The sequence below is a fragment of the Ciconia boyciana genome, chromosome 1 (genome assembly GCF_034638445.1).
Source record: "Ciconia boyciana chromosome 1, ASM3463844v1, whole genome shotgun sequence".
Lineage (NCBI taxonomy): Eukaryota > Metazoa > Chordata > Aves > Ciconiiformes > Ciconiidae > Ciconia > Ciconia boyciana.
In genome coordinates, this window is record NC_132934.1 from 204,267,011 (window position 1) to 204,283,563 (window position 16,553).

At 34.3% G+C, this 16,553-nt stretch overlaps 1 protein-coding gene across 4 annotated transcripts in view; it reads right to left on the reverse strand.

The window, feature by feature from the left end:
- DYNC2H1 (dynein cytoplasmic 2 heavy chain 1) overlaps window positions 1-16,553 on the reverse strand; it is a 183,277-nt gene that overhangs the window by 13,054 nt on the left and 153,670 nt on the right. For all 4 annotated transcript variants that reach the window (XM_072850637.1, XM_072850636.1, XM_072850635.1 and 1 more), the window contains 3 exons: window positions 15,401-15,490; window positions 1,035-1,144; window positions 642-723 (listed from right to left, as the gene is read on the reverse strand). In XM_072850637.1, coding sequence (XP_072706738.1) covers window positions 642-723; window positions 1,035-1,144; window positions 15,401-15,490 — 282 coding nt within the window. The remainder of the gene's footprint in view (window positions 1-641; window positions 724-1,034; window positions 1,145-15,400; window positions 15,491-16,553) is intronic.

Sequence of the window (16,553 nt, forward strand, 5' to 3'; positions counted from 1 at the left end):
TGGCAGTGCCACCTGAAATGTTAAGAAGCTAAACTAAACCATTTGATGATTCATCTCTACTTTGCTGTCCAAGCAATCAGGAGTGACTTTATGGCTGCTGGCTGTAGCTCTAAGTGTCCATTAAAAAAATTGTTGGGCCTTTATCATATCAAAAGCTAGTAGTTTACTTTGGTTTGTTTACTTCCTTAGAAGTCTCTTTTCAGTGATTCGACAAATGCTAACACATGGCCTTAGACTTACAGATTTACATGTGTATTTCCTCTTGCTACATGCCACAAGTCTTTCTGGACAACTACTTTCTGGACAACAGGTAGATACTAACTAATGGAATTGCAGCTTCAATTTTTATCTAACAGGTGGTTGAAGAGAATGGAGCAAGAATAAGTTTAAATTTAAAATTTTAAATTTTAAATAAGCACTGTGACTAGGGAGGGGTAAAAATATAACTGCTTTCCTTCTCCCATTTCTGTGGAATTTTTGCACTACCATTTTTGTAGCTGTATACCATTAACCAGCCTTTGTATCTCAGGTACACCAATGTATTTATAGCTCAGTTTTCCAGAAGGTTTATGGACAGATGATTTGGACTATGTTAATAAAACATCCTTGTAAAATTCTAGTAAAACATCCTAGTAAAATACCTTAACTTGGAGTTTGCCTTCCTGTATTCGCCCTTTCCATGATGCTGTAAATTTAAGGCTGTCCACTGAACAGCTCATTACTCTGCAAGGGAAACATATATACAGTAAATCTTAGAGACATGTAACAACAGGAAATGAAATACAAAACCAAAACCAATGTATTTTAAAAAATACAAAAACCCAATTTATTTTATATATAAAAAAAATAATCAGCATTAAAACAAGTAACTCACAGCTATTCTACTTCAGTGCAAGTAATAAAAATGAGATGACTAATGACAGCAATTGACATAATTTGTTGGATCTGTGTCCTGAAAATGAAATAATCATCTTCACACATAGCAAACAATGGCACATTAGCACACATAAATAGGCAGATTATTTTTCCCTCACCTTGCAGTCTCCTGGCGTAAGGCATTGAGAAATGTGTCTGGATGAAATAGCTCTGAAAGGTCAAGGGTGTCTGACAGTAGTTTCTGTTTCTCTGCTTTTTCTACCCAATTCTAAAAAAGGGGGAAAAAAAAGGAAAACAAAGAATCCTGAAGTTATTGCCTGATTTTTCAACATTTTGAGTTAATGTGGGTTTGTAAATTATTATGAGTAATGAAAAATGTTTGTGTAAATATACTGTAACCTCAAACATTAATATTAATTTCAATTATTTCAAACTGGTAAATAGAAAATTAACACCATTTAAAAGTATAAAGAAAAGTAGCAGTTTATGTGTAATGTGACTCATCCATTCTAAATAAACTTCTGTTCCATTCTTTGTACAGTGCAGCTCACTTTGTACAATGAAACTTTTATCAAGTTTCTAACATTCTGTTGAAACCTTATTTCACCTTTACTAACAGGAGAGTTTATGTTTTCCATCAAAATGGTTGTCATTACTGTCTTTGCTTTACTAAGTTCAGTCAAGTAACTGCATTCCTTTCAAGTATGCTTTAAGATCATTCTTTTCTGTAAACTGCATATTAAATTCAAGAAACACTTGATTTTCAATCTGCAGTTATTATAAGTACTTACCAACAAGTTTTTTGAAAGTATCTCTCAGTATTATGTTGATGCTGCCATTTTTAGTGTATTAATTTGAGACATGAATTTCTGATAAGATAAAAACTGGCCTCTGTTATATTTGGTAATAAATGAAACTAATAGAGGTGGGGGGAATAACCGGCCTCAATTATCCTTACAGAACACATGCCTCAACCTACTTCTTTCACCCTGTCTTACATGCAGCTATGAAGCCTGTTACTAGGAGCAGCAAGCTTGGCATTTCCCATCAACGCAATGCATTATGTGCCTACATGAGAAAAGAGACACATATTGCACCTTACAACTTGATAAACCATGTCTTAGGTAATGAAATCTGAGTTTGATCCTCAAAACACTATCTCAGACTAAAGAATTTGTTATCTTCAGACGAATTATTTAGGTACCTGAGTGGTTATGCAACAGTCCATACTCAAAATCCTGTGTTTTGAAACTTTTACACTGTACATCTTTGGTACAATTTGTTTACATGGTATAGTCACAGTCCTGACTACAGTACTGTAGTATAAATGTTAAGTTACTGTATAACCTACTCTATAAGTAGTTGCAAGCCTTATGCTTCTGCATAGAAAGATTAATGTTTAATACTAAGCCAGAAAATAATCAGAGACTAAAATCCACCTGCTATCACTAAACAGAGAAAGACAAATGACGGTCCTTTCTAAATACCAACTACTAGAAGATTATTAAATTACTCTAGTCACTGAATAAAAAATCTTGGAAGCTACACTCTCATTACACAATGCATCTGCCAGGCATCCATATCTTGTTTAAAGAGTACTTTACTGTATTCTTTGAACTGCTGACAGATAAATAATTCCATGGAAGTATCTTGGAAGTGACAAAATAATCCAAAATACAAGTAAATATCACTCAATGAATTTTATTTTATTTTGTCAGTGTGTCAGACACATCTCCATAATGTTTTCACCATGTTCAAACAAACATTTGATTAGTGATCTTTTTATCTGTCACATCACTGACTATGAGTCCTCAACCCAAATGATTATGAACCAGTTAAGAGATTTTTGCTTTCCATTTTCATTAGCTAAATGTACACAGTTAATGACTCTTGTCTGCATGATTCTTTTAATGACTTTATATAACAATCTCTTTTAACATATAGCAGTAACTCTGCATTCTGGTTAGGACAGATTTTGTAAATTGTTTTGTGTAATAAAAGTAGACACTATCATTTCAACTTGTATTTAATATAATCATTCTATTGCTGTCATCAAATAAACTTCTAATGTCACTGCTAAAGAGAAACACTGTCAGGAACATAGATGCTTATATTCCACCCAATTAAAAGACCAGTATGGGTGATATTAATTCTGAACTCATATAATTAAGTAGCACTAGGAAATACACACCACCACAAACTTTCATTAGATCATAAAAGCAAAGTTTGTAATTGCTTGTACTGCCCTACATAAAGATGAAGACATAGCTCATTCACAGCTGTTTAATAAATAATTTAAGATTTAAATGCAATAAAATGATAATGAAATGTATTTTACAACAGAAGTGTAAAAAATATCCCTATGCTTATTCTCCTTTTCGTCTTATATGACCACATGGCAGCATGTTAGTGAAGTGCTACAGTCTCAAAAGACAACACCACTCTCTTAAATGGATCATTTGTCACTAGTACATCCACTGCCACCGCCGTAATGCTTGGAAGAGATCAGGTCTTGATGGGAAGGAACTTTAAGCTAAGCTGTAGAAAGACTGAAGTGATGTTTCTTGAAAAGGAGAAATCCTGTAACAGATTAGCTCTAATATCTTAATTTTCCTCTCCTATCCCAACTCCAATAAAAATATACATTGACTTCATTTGTCAAAGTGATGCAAAGTTGTTTGACTTCTCATGAATCTTGGATGGCCCTGCAGCATTTCAGTCTGATGGGCCTTCTTCCATCACCAACTCAGTAGAAAACTTTGCTTTCCTGCCAGGTAGGCCAAAATAATCCATGCGTTTGTCACTTGCCAGCTGGATTACAGTGAGAAGACTCCCATCGGCTCCAAGATGGTGTAAAATCTAGCTACTTGTCTCTGTGGTTCAGGCCAATACCCATGCTCTCCCAACTGCCCCCTCACTCCTGCCTCCCATAATATGGTCTTTAACATGTTTGCTGCAATTCAGGATTTGTTTTTCTTCTTCAAAACAGCTAATAGTCAAGATCAAAATTCACTGAAAGCAGCTTTCAGTGTATGAAATCATCAGACATCTTTGGTTAGATATGGCAGCTATAACATCTGGGAAAACACATATGAAAGCTGAAATGGTAAATAACTTATTTTCAAAAATAAATTCACATTATATCAATAATTTCAATTATACCAATAATGTGGTCTACAAGTCCAAATATCCTAACCCCAGAAAGATTTATATTACAAAATAAAATTAAAAATCCATCATATGTTCTTCTTTGTAACTGGTTATTTCAATATTTCAGTATTTCCTGAATCTTTCTTATTACAATGAAACTAGAAATTTAAGTGTGAACTGTCCATGATAGATTAATTTAGCATATGATGATTACAAATATAACATCAAAATTTATCAGCAATACCCAAAATGCTTGCAAAGCAATTCCTAGCAGGATATTTCACAACTTCAATTAATGTGAGGTTCTGTTTGGTATAATAAAAGGAATTTTTTTTGTTTTTTACAAAAATAAAACTCTAAGTGCAGTCTCAGGTGGTTCAAATAATATTTTATCATGTATCTTAACATCCAAGAAGCATCTATTCCATTTTCAGAGAGAAGCCTTCCTTATCTTCTATAATCCCAAAGCAAACTAAGCACCTTATATTGAACAGTGGAAGGAATAAAGAGGCTGCCAGATTTTCACATTATCATTTATACAACTTTAGGATCACAGAACTCCTCTACAATGAATTAAGTACTTTCTCCTTCACTTGTTTTAATTCATTCCAAATGTATTCTTTTCTACCATGCTTTTCCCTTGGTATGGTCCCAGAAGAGACCTTTTATTGAAAGAGAAAATCATATAAATCACTACAGAAGTGACTTCATTTCTGTGCCTAGATAGAGAATTGTATTCAGTGTTATATGAATATGCATAGCCAGAAACCATAGAATACAATTCTGTTTTTCCACTAGTTTTAGAGGGATTCAAAGTTAGTATGGAAAAAAAAAATGCAGGACTTTGGATAAGCCTGAGAGCAAACGATGGTGAGTAGCACTGCTAGGGGAGTAAGTACTCAGTTAACCAGAGTTTAGATTAAGCAAAGGTCAATCAAGCAGTTATGCTAAAGTCCTGTTTTCCCCACAGTGCAGCAACTGTTCCATAGGTGTGCTCCTAAGTGTTGACATTCAGTGGTAAATGCCAGCAGGAGTAATTGTGTTACACTGCAAAGAAATGAAATAGAGGTATTTTTTCTGGCACTGAGCACAGAGTGTGTAATGCATAGCTTCTCAGGAGCAACTGGCATACAGCAATTTGCTTCCTTGTGGGAATATTTTTTGTATGTGAAATCCTTGAGCTATTACTCTTGAGCTAGTTATGAACATGTGAATACTGCAGTATTTCAGGTGTATGATAAGGTGTTGGCACATGCTATCTCTCAAATGGTAAATCACACAGGAATTTAATTTGGAGTCTTATTTTTGTTTTAAAATAAGGGGGTTTTTTGGTGTTTTGTTTTGTTTTTAATTTTAGAGTATGCAGACCAAAACTGCTGGTTAGTGCTTTAAATAAAATACTATTATTCCTTTATTTCAGTTTGACATGCCTCAGAAACACCCTGTTTGTTCAGGAAGTCTGAATACTAACACAATAGAACACTGTTAAAGCATAAAAATTCTGAGTCCAGTGGCATTAACATGCTAACCAACAATGTGCCAGAAGCAGACGTGCAGTAAGGCATAGCTGAGGGAAGCATTAGCAAATGTGATCTCTTTCCAGTTACTGTATCAATTTATTTTTATCAAAACAGGAAGTTAACTTTCCATAAATTGCTGTTTCCTACATTTAAAGAACTGTAACATCATACCGACAAGTTCATGATTGATGTATGCCAAAAATATCTACTTTCAGATATTTCCTATGTGATCACTAAACACAGAATCCAGTTAGACAATACTCTTATGCTTCATGCCTTCTAGTTTTTCTTTCTCCACAACTAAATACATCAGTTACTAGCTGCTAGATTGCATTTGCAGTTACATAGAGTATAACTGGGTAAGGAAGTATAAGAGCTGGAACTATTCCTTGGTAGAACCAGAAACTACAAAATGTGGAGAGCAAAGGGGACAAACATTCAAAGAAACTTCAGTGTCCTCTCCTTCTGAAAGAGATTACAGTCCTACTTCCACCTCCACTGGTAAGAAGTTGCAGTGGCACATAACATTAATTTGCAGATAACACACAAGACTGAATACCATAATCCTTGGACAAAGTCAGGACTACATCAGACATAATTCCTTTGCAGAGCTCTGAAGTAGGGATGCGAAATGTATATTGTGATGGTGCTGGTGTGACTAAACAGGGGTACAGAATACTCAATATATTACGCACTAGTAACGATGGGATGCACTGCAGTAACTTCTTTTATAGTACCAGCTTAAAGGCTATGTTACAATAAGGAGAGCCAACAGAGAACTGCTTACTTTGCTATGGTTTGTTTTCTCTGGTCAACATCCCATGAGATACAGATTTTCCATTAAGCTTCTCCCTCACAGTCCTTGTTCCTCTTATGAAAAAATGACCCCTTGGACTGCAGTCATCAGTCTCTCTCTTTTTTCTTTTTTTCTTTTTTTTACTGTTTACCAGTCATTTATTTTGTGTTAACACTCTCTCTTGAGGCTGTCAAAATTCAGAGAAAATCTCTCAGCCATGCCTGTGTCACAGAACTCTCCTCTACTAGTAACCATTAAGGCTTAACCTAACTCTCAGATATGTATGCAATGTATGCAATATATTTTTTGATTGAACAAATTTTTTGACTGTCCAAAAACTGGACAAGTGCTTCACATGTGGCCTCAAAAGTGCAGAATACAAAGAAATAACAACTCCCTTTGACCTTTAATAAGTTCATTAAGAATTTTGCATTTTTATATTATCGTGATATCATGGGTGACACATTTTTAACAAATTTGCAGCTAATAAGCAACACAATTTTATTTTTATTATTCTAGTAATATCTTATTGTATTTTTACTTGATGGATTCTTCTCTTGATATATTCAAACCATCAATTTTGACTTTCTCAGTCTGATAAGAATAAAATACATGAATACATGACTGAATAAATCTTTTTTCCAGCTTGATAATCTACATATCTGAATAATGAACAACTAGTTCTAAATTATTTACTGCATTTTGCCTGATACATAGATAATTTCAGTTGATTAAATTTATTATGTGGGATCATGCAATATCAGAAATCACACTGAAAATGGTAATTATAGAGAACCTATAAGAAAATATATGGTATGTATAAGGAAAAGCAAATGCAACACCGTACAACAGCACAAACCTGATGGGAATCTTGAAACTCGAGCTCAGATGTAGAGAACAGATTCCTCATTGGATCATAACTCTCTTAGTTCAGAGTGACTACGTGGAATTAACAACATAAGAATATCACAGCCTGCAAATGCGCTCTTATGCATTCTCCTCCATTTAAGGGTACACATTCTAATTAAGTTGCTATTTATAGTATTCAGTTGAATACACTGGAAACATACTATAGGGCAGGAGGGTATTTACCCTTCCTAACTTTAAGCATCACTTACATGCCTAAATTGGGGATCTAAGCTTCCTATCACTCTTAAGAACTCTTCTCCTTTGACTCAAGGTTTTGGGGTTTTTTTCCTCAATTACGTACCTTGCTGAACATTTAAAGACAAAAACCACACCAAGAAGAACTCTACTAAGACCAAAAAAAACCCCAAAACTCCAAACCAGAATGTCTCTGTGTTTACTCCAGTTTTAAAATACAGTCATGACAACAGAGTTGCTGAGTGCACCTGCATTCTGCACTTGTTGCTTTATTTGAATGTGAATTCCCAAGAGTAAAACTACTGCACACACAACAGATGAACAAGGATTTAGTAAAAAATTACTCTCGCGAAGCTTTTCCTTCACAAACTAAATTTGAGATGACAGCTCTGAAACTTTAACAGCTCTGAAAATTTAAATATTTTTTTATATTTGTACAGGAGTACAATATGAAACTATGTTATCATTTCAAATTCAGCTATATGGAATCTCCTTCAAAGAGAGAAAGATAGGTCAACATGCAGCTACATTTCTGCCTTCCCCCAAAGAAATGCCAAAAAGACTGCTAATTAGGGATTATGCTTGCTTGTGGAATGGCAATGTGTTTCTATTAGAAAATGGGCTTACTTTTTTATATATATCTGCAAATGCTATTTAAGGAATAGTTATATCATGTTACTATTGATCTTGAACAATTAAAATCTCAAATCAAGAGGTGAAATATTTCACAAAATATTTCACAGAATATTTCAAGCCAGTTCCCACCAAAACATCTACATTTCAAAACAGAACCATGATCACATCTAGTTACTTTTTAGTTGCAAAGCTGCCTTATTACTCTAAGAAATTTATTACTCTAAGAAATTTATTTCTATGTATGCATGAATGACTATGAAATAAAAATTAAAAATTAAACAATAAAAGATTTTGAATAGATTGTTAATTATTAGTCGACACAATATTTCTGTCAATATAGTGGTAATCAGAAGAGCAAGTTACTGCAACCGAGTTGTCCAGAATAAAGGAAAGCAGATGGATGGAATGTACCTGCAAATTGGTGTATTACCATGTGTTGCAGCTTTCTCATTTACTAATGGCTGGAATTTAAAATTACCAAAATCTTTGACAGCATAACATAAGGAGACTCATTTTCATATGCAAATAACATCCTTTTCTACTACTTGTACTATAATTAACCTTTTTTTGCTTGAGCTTTTGTCAGACAAGACTATCCATTTTATTCTGCTTTCTCTTTTACAGACAGCTTCGTCCATGATAAAGGAAAGAATACAATGAAAAACAAATTGTTAGAAACTGATCAATCTACACTTTAAATTTTAACAATTTAAATGCATACAGTTTATTAATATCTTATCATTGTATCTTTTCAGATTTCTTCCTGTATTGTGGAAATGCATCTTGTAGCTTAAAGAGAAAAATCAATGAATGCTGGTTATTTTATTAGATTAAATAAAGTATATCAGCTACAGCTTTAAATCTCATATAATACATGGTACAGTTTCTTGTAACTTACGGAGTATATAAATACTAACTTGCATCCATAGAAGAAATACAGAATACTAAATCTAGTTCTTTTAAATTTAAACCAAGGTTAGAAAAAAAGATATTTTTCTTTAAAATAAGGTAATTTCTCAGAAAGTGCATAGACACAATGACCTGTTTTTTTCTTCTTTTGTATGCAACATTTATAAAAATTGTTTTATGAGTGATCACCTTCTCAATCAATATTCTACAATCAGAGAGCTGAACAACTGGTTAGTGGTATGATAAAGGATGCTGCTGAAACTTCTGCTTACAAGGTATTTAATAATTAAAAAAGAATAGCCATTCTCACAAAACATGCTTAGAATTCTGAGAGTTTAATGAACAGGAGTTGAATTCTGTTGAAATGGATTACATTTCAAAATATTGAAGGCTGACGTTTATAGAAAAGTCCATAACTTGTGGATGCCTCAGTTTCACAGAGCATCTAAAATTCATTGGGATTAAACTTAACAGCTCACACTGCAACCAAACAGAATGCAAGTCAAGATATCTTTCCTTTTCTAATGCTGCTTTTTGAAAACTGTTTTCCCAAAATTTGAGATAAACCTCGATCACTGACAACCAAAAAATATTTCCATTTAAAACTCCAAATTTTTCAGATGTAGTGTGAAAACCCACTGTATTCTGCAGGAAAAGAACCATTTAACCACAAGAAATAGTAATTTCAGTACCTCTGGAAAGTAAAGTCTTGAACTGGTGCGCATAACAAAAAAGAAAACTTAAGGAATCTTTCCATCTCAGGTACCCATGCATGAACACATGCTTCAGCTTCTGCTTTAGCAGCCTTGGAAGCTAGACCTTATTTCAGTGGACAACTCCTATGACCTGTGCAAGTCTGATACTTTCATCTGACATTCCATGCGGCATCCTGTTTGGATGGTGTGTCTTTATAAATCTCTACTGCTCTATACTGGCCACTACTTAATTAATACAACCTAACTGAAACAGTGACTAAAAAGGGACATGGTATGACAGTTGGATCTACCAGAGCTTCAAATTTGCCTCTTACATGAGAGACAAAAAAACATCTAAATTTTTATAGTAGTACTTGCAAATTTCCAATTTTTACCAAGCAGTTATCACTTAGATAAAAGGTCTTGAAAGATATATCCTGGCTGATAAATTCTGAAATCATGCTGCAACATGATGAGAGCTGTGGGGGCCAATTAAGGCTCAGTTTCTTAGCAGATAATGTTAGGCTGCAGTTGTATTTTTGTTTTGATATTCATGACAGCTGAAGAGGAGAAGACAAGAAAAGCAACAGAAAAATGCTAACTCTTCAGAATAAGGTGGATTCTTCATAGCATTCTGAACTTTGAATTAAAATAATGGAACGGGGGGATTTAAAACACAATATTTTTATGGATTTTTGTGCTTTAATATTAGAATACTAAATCTGAAGTATTCCACACTGTACAGACACCTAGATAACAGCTGTTCAAATAGAGAGAGAGTGATGAGAGGAACAACGACAAGGTGGGGAACGTAGCCAACCTAATCCATCTGAATCAGCTACTCCTAAGACCATAAAAGACAAACCATTAAGCTATTGTCCCTGCTGCAAAATCTCCCTGCTGCAAAATCTGCTAAGGCAATCTATCAGAAAAAAACTCTGAAATGCCATGCAAACTAAGCAGGATTACTACTTAAAGGGGTATAGGACTTCTTACGGAGTGCCCAGGTGGCTGAATTTGGGGACTGAACATGACAATTCTGGGATTGTACAATATTTATTATGGGATATTTAGGGTAAGGGCCAAAGGTGGGGAAAGGTGGATGGGAGATAAACAAGAATGGGAAAACAGATAGAGAGGTATAAAAGGCAAGGTCGCACATAGGGAGGCTGCTGGTCAGTACACTTTAGCCAACCTTGTACCCGATCACCAGAAACTGTCCTATCCTCCTCTTAAGCTCTATTTTTAGTTATTTTTGTGTGCAAGTGTGTTCTCTATGTGGGGGAAGAGAATCCATTAGCAAACTTCTAGCAGTACCAGCCAGAAAGAGGATGAGAGTCTGAGAGCTGCATGCTGCAGACTGAGGGATTGGAAGCAAGACAGTGGAGAGACCAAAAATCAGTGCGACTTGTGAAGGGTGTTTTCCTTGAGCAGTGAACCACCAAAATAGGATAGGGCTATTTGTGCTGTCTGTGTTTATGCAGCTGCCTGTAAAAAGGTACTGCCCTCCTCTGTCTGTTAACCTGTGTGTAGCTGGCTGTGTCTGTATGTGTGCATGCCTATTTTGGGATTCACTGTCAGCCTCTACTTCTCAGATTTTATGTGCATATCATCTACTGTTGCAGTCAGACTGATTTATAGGCTGGCCCTCACAGTTCTTTAACTCAGTGAAAACTGAGAGGACTTGACTTCCTTGGCTTTCTAAGAGCAGACTTTCTGCCTGTTATCAGTGAATGAAAATTGAACCTCTTTGCCTAGATGCCTTGGGTGTGAAGGAAGAATCCTGTGTCTCCTATTCCCAGAAGGTTTTCTAGTAGCTTCAGCATGCAACTTCCAAGAGTTCAAACCTCATATACCTTGGCTGTCCAATCTACCTTTCTGGAGAGCTGATTGTTGAAACAGAGGAATAGTAAAGGGTTCCAAAACAGAAACAAAGTCATTCTACTTCAAACAGTAAAAGAGTAGTAAAATAGTAAAAATCTTATACTAAGGGGTTAAACTGGTATTGAAATTAAATATTACTACCCTAGATTTCACTGAGGATGGGAGGGGACAAGAGGTAACAGCATCCCAGAGAGATATATACAAGTGTCTGATAAAATATGAAATATAAGTTTTTAATATACTATGAGTACTTCATAGATACACACACATTTTCAACAAAAACTTCCATGACTTATGCAGATAAAAACTTTCAATATTCATAAACATTTCCTTGATTAGAACTCTGAAAGTATTGTTTATGATTCTGAGGTCGAACAGTCTTCATTTTCAGTGTATGCTGTAAGCCTTTTATCAGCTGTCTGACCAAACAGCCATTCAAAGGAAGAACTGTTTTTACAGATGACTTTAAAGCAGCTCAGTCCAAAAGAATGAAATAAATATTTTCACTTGAAATATAAGGTCTTGTTGGAACAAAAGGGTTTTTTTTTTTTGAAGAAGTGAAATTAAGCTCTTTATTTAGTTCTTGTGGAAACAAAAAGTAAGTTCCAATTTGTTGACCTGAAACATTTTTTCAATGTTGATATTCATCTGACATTTGCCTGGGCTGCTGTTTTGCCTCTTAATAGCTGTAGTTCTGTGTCTCTTCTCTTTCTTTCTCTCCTGCTGGTATCCATAGTCATGAGAAGACACTTACCTACAGACTGGGATGGACTTAAATTCCATTATACACTGATGCATAGCTGAGCTATAATCATGTACCATGAGAGAGGAAAACCACATTTAAGATACCACCATGAAGAAAATGGGAGTATAAGGACCAAGAATTACAACCTACACAAAGGTCTATGATGATTCATAAGCTTCATATCTTAATGTTGATAGCAAATAAATCACTGTGGACAGGCAAGCTGAAACATGATATTGTAAAGTTCAAGGTCAGCATTGCTAATTGAAAGTATTCAGAATTCTTCATCTTAGAAGAATGTTCAATACATAGAATTTTTGTTTTAATTTAACGCAAAAGCTAATATCTAAATACCAGAACATCCACCTGGGAAGAAACCACATATTTCCATCAACTCTGTCACCACAACACATAGATAGCATAACATGGCTCTACTGCATTTTGCATGTACTGATTTGTTCATACTTTAAGTAGGCAGATTTCCTTTTTTTATTTTGCTTTTACCGAGTGAATTCAGACCTGAGAAAATGCAACACCTGTTGTTTTTCTGTCTGTTGTTGTGTAATGCTCTCAGAACATCTTTACACTTCTATAAATTCTGCTATAATTACTCTACCATCTGGCCTATATTTTCGGTTCATCCCCATCCCCATTAAATGTTTGTAACAAAGCAGTTGCTTTTATTATTTTCTGCACTGGCAGCAAACATCTTGACAAGGCAGCCTTTAACTACTAACCTAAGTATAGACTTACTGCATCCTTAGTAGATGCAATCTTTCAGTACAAGTTTAACGTTTCAATGTCTCCTATTTTCCTCTTGAAAAATACCTAAATCAAATCTGTCTCAAATGGTGAAGGTAGAATTAAATATCTTACAGTGAATGAAACAGGTGGAGGTATAAGTATCAAAAAACCATGACGATGGAATTGGTCATACAAAACTAAACCAATCCAAAATATGACCTTTATTGAAATATAAATCTGAAGATAATTTTCAGAGTTATGAGAAAATCTGTATTGAAGCCTTTATTGAATTTCTGAATATTAAATTTATAATTAAGTAACAGTAAATTACATTTATAAAATCAATAATGAAAAGTCACAAAAAAGGAAAGTTAATTAAAAAATGATCAAGGCTAATCAAAATCTTGGTGTAATTTGCATAAACATGAATCGGAATCACATTTAAGGAAAAAGATGATTCAACTGAAATGCATTATTAGAAATAATCAACATTTTCTGGTAAATTACACAGAAAAATAAAAACATAGAAATTGTGTTTCAGATGTGATCTGACTAGAAGCTTGAGAAGCAAAACAGACTGATAATGTATTATTAAGAATGGCTTCAAATAGAACTGTATTACATATTTGACATAAAAAAATATAAAAAAATATAACAACCAGTATCTGGTCATCTGTTACTACTTTCTATTGTCACTAACAAAAAATTTAACACAATTTACTGCTTATGGATACAGTTAAATATCTACTGTAAAGCTTCGCCTTAATAATCTGTCCCTCTTTTACAGTAAATAAGTGTTTAAAATTGTAAATGTTTCCTTCATAATAGCATTACATAAAAATGAGTAATTCAAATGTACAATATTGTCAGCAGTTTGAACAATGAAAAAGGAAGAGTACTATCACGGTAATATAATGCAGCACATTTGTCAATAGTTGACTGGAGTAATATATGGAAATAAAAACTTTTTTAATAAGCTTCGCTGAAAATAATCTATTACTGTTAAGACTAATTTCAACCTGTTACACTCTGCTACATTATCTCCACTTTGTATGGGAGGTGTACTCCACACAGAAGCTTGAACTCTAATCTCAGGCTTTCATTTAAAAAAATTCATATAAGTAAGGAAAATCGCATGCAGTTTGGTCACAACCAAATAAAGGTAGAAGTCACAAATTGCAAGGTACTCTTGAAGATTATGAACACTGCTGACTCAGCCACAAGTGATGCTTTTTTAATAATAATGACTATAATAGTCAGTCAGAAGGGACTAAGTTCAACTCTAGTTATACGACCAATGTAACATTTGAACATGCATTGTCACTTGTTGCTATATTTACACTTTATTATTTATAATTTGAGCCTTTTTTGTGAAGGAAAGGATAAAGAAAAAATAAGCATTAGCCAAAAGAAGTGGTTTGCACAACAAGAATCTTATGAATACTTCGGAAACAAACTATCAAACTATTGATAGTTTCTTTAGAAAAAGTAATGCCTAGAAATCATGTTCTCCTCAAATCTTCCTTCTGAATCTGACAGTCAACACTAATGTTCACAGAAATCTTCATATCCCACAGAACAAGCCCGTGTTAATGAAGGTCAAAACCAGCAGCTTTCTATTTCTTGCCTGGAGGTAATAGAAGATCTGTGCCTCCTAAAGGAACCTTCCTCCCTGGAAGGTTCTCGCAGTTTCCTCTCTATCCAATATGATGAAATCTGTTTCCTTAAATACTAATTAATTTACATAAAAGACTTTTTTATTTGTCTGCCTATTATCTTAAATATACCTTTTCTGTTAATCAAAGTACAGATAGATTTACCTTAACTAAAAATTTTCTTCCTCACTGTCAGACTGTAGATTGACAGAGCTGTTGTCAGACTCTGCACCTTCTATTATAGCCCCTTGTAAACCTGGAGAATGCTGATGTTTTCTTTATTTGCTTCAAAGACTAGTCTTCTATTAATTTCTACATTACCTCTATTAGAATTGCTTCACTTTATCTCTTTATATGTGTTTCTCTACCAGATTAAAGAGTGTGTCTTGACTTAGAAGTAAAGATTCATCTGAGTAAATAAATCTATCTTTTCCCGCACAGTTCATCAGAAAGACTAATGACTAAAATCTAAGATGTAAACATTACTGTATTTAAGTTACTGACTTCAAATTGCTCAGTCTGCTGTCTTCACATTTCTCATCTATCTTTAAATTTTTACATGCCTTTTCACATATCTAAAACTCTTTGGGACTTGAGATTGGAAAGGCTTGCTGTAGTGCAATTCACATAATATACCATGTCACTGAACACCTGCGTACTGAGGTAAAATTACTCTTGAAAATTACCTGTATAGCAAATGCTCGAGCTACAAGACTTCTAAGATATTGTAAAGGATCTTCTGGACCTTCCCACTTGGTCTGCCACGTGAGGGGACACTGAAATAAAAATATATTTACTGAAAGTATCCATTTTAAAACCATCATCATTACATTTTAAGCTAGCAATTTCAATTAAATTAAATAATCTGGAGATCAAATATATCTACAAAGAAAAAAGGCAATACAAGTAATATAATGATCAAAGCATACAACCACTAATGGGAAGGCCATATTCCTGCTAATTCTTTATGTGGCCCACAGAGATACAGTGCTGATGGAGAACTTACATGAACCTCTGCTACTCAATAAGGAAACACCAGTAAGGTCCACGAACACTTCAAAAAGACCTAAGTTGATTCTTTCTTGGAAAGCCACAATGCCATCTTTCAACTGCAGCCACAGGTTCCCACTCCTTTTCTGCTGCCTCCTCAGACTTGAACAGGCAGTTGTGTGACTCTGTGGTGAAGTGAATCTGGTACAATTCCTCTGCATGATTATTTTCTCATCATCTTAAAGTGTTTGTAGAACAACACCTGAGAATAAAATCCTGCAAGACCTCCCCATACAAATTTCTCATTGACTTCAAAAAGAAAGGCTTAAAAGATCCTCTGTTAGATTTATAAATAAGGAAAAAAACATTAATTGTACCTACTCCACAGGAATCGGTAAAGCACACGGAAATTGACTCTGCAAGATTCTCCTACTTAAGTGAAAGAGAACTGATGTAAATCATTACCTGGGGAATATTGCACAATACTGAAGTTGCTGAGCAGAATAAACAGTTTATACTGTTTAACATTTACAGTCGCATTTTCAAGGAGGTTCACAATCCATTAGCATATACGCTGAACAGATTTTCAAAATCTGATCACAGAAGTTCGTAAGAAAAAGTATCTTTCAAACTAAATACTCCATGTGTACCTTTTACAGATAAAACCCAGAAAATATCTGGATCCATGGACACTAATTAATAATGAATTGAATAAACTAGAATACATACAAGACGATTAATAAAGTACAGTTAACTGCATGGTTTTTTTACATAATTACGATTTTTGGAAAACTTTTTGTATTTGAAAATATTATCCTTGCATTTTTGCAGACCCTTTTGCTAGATATG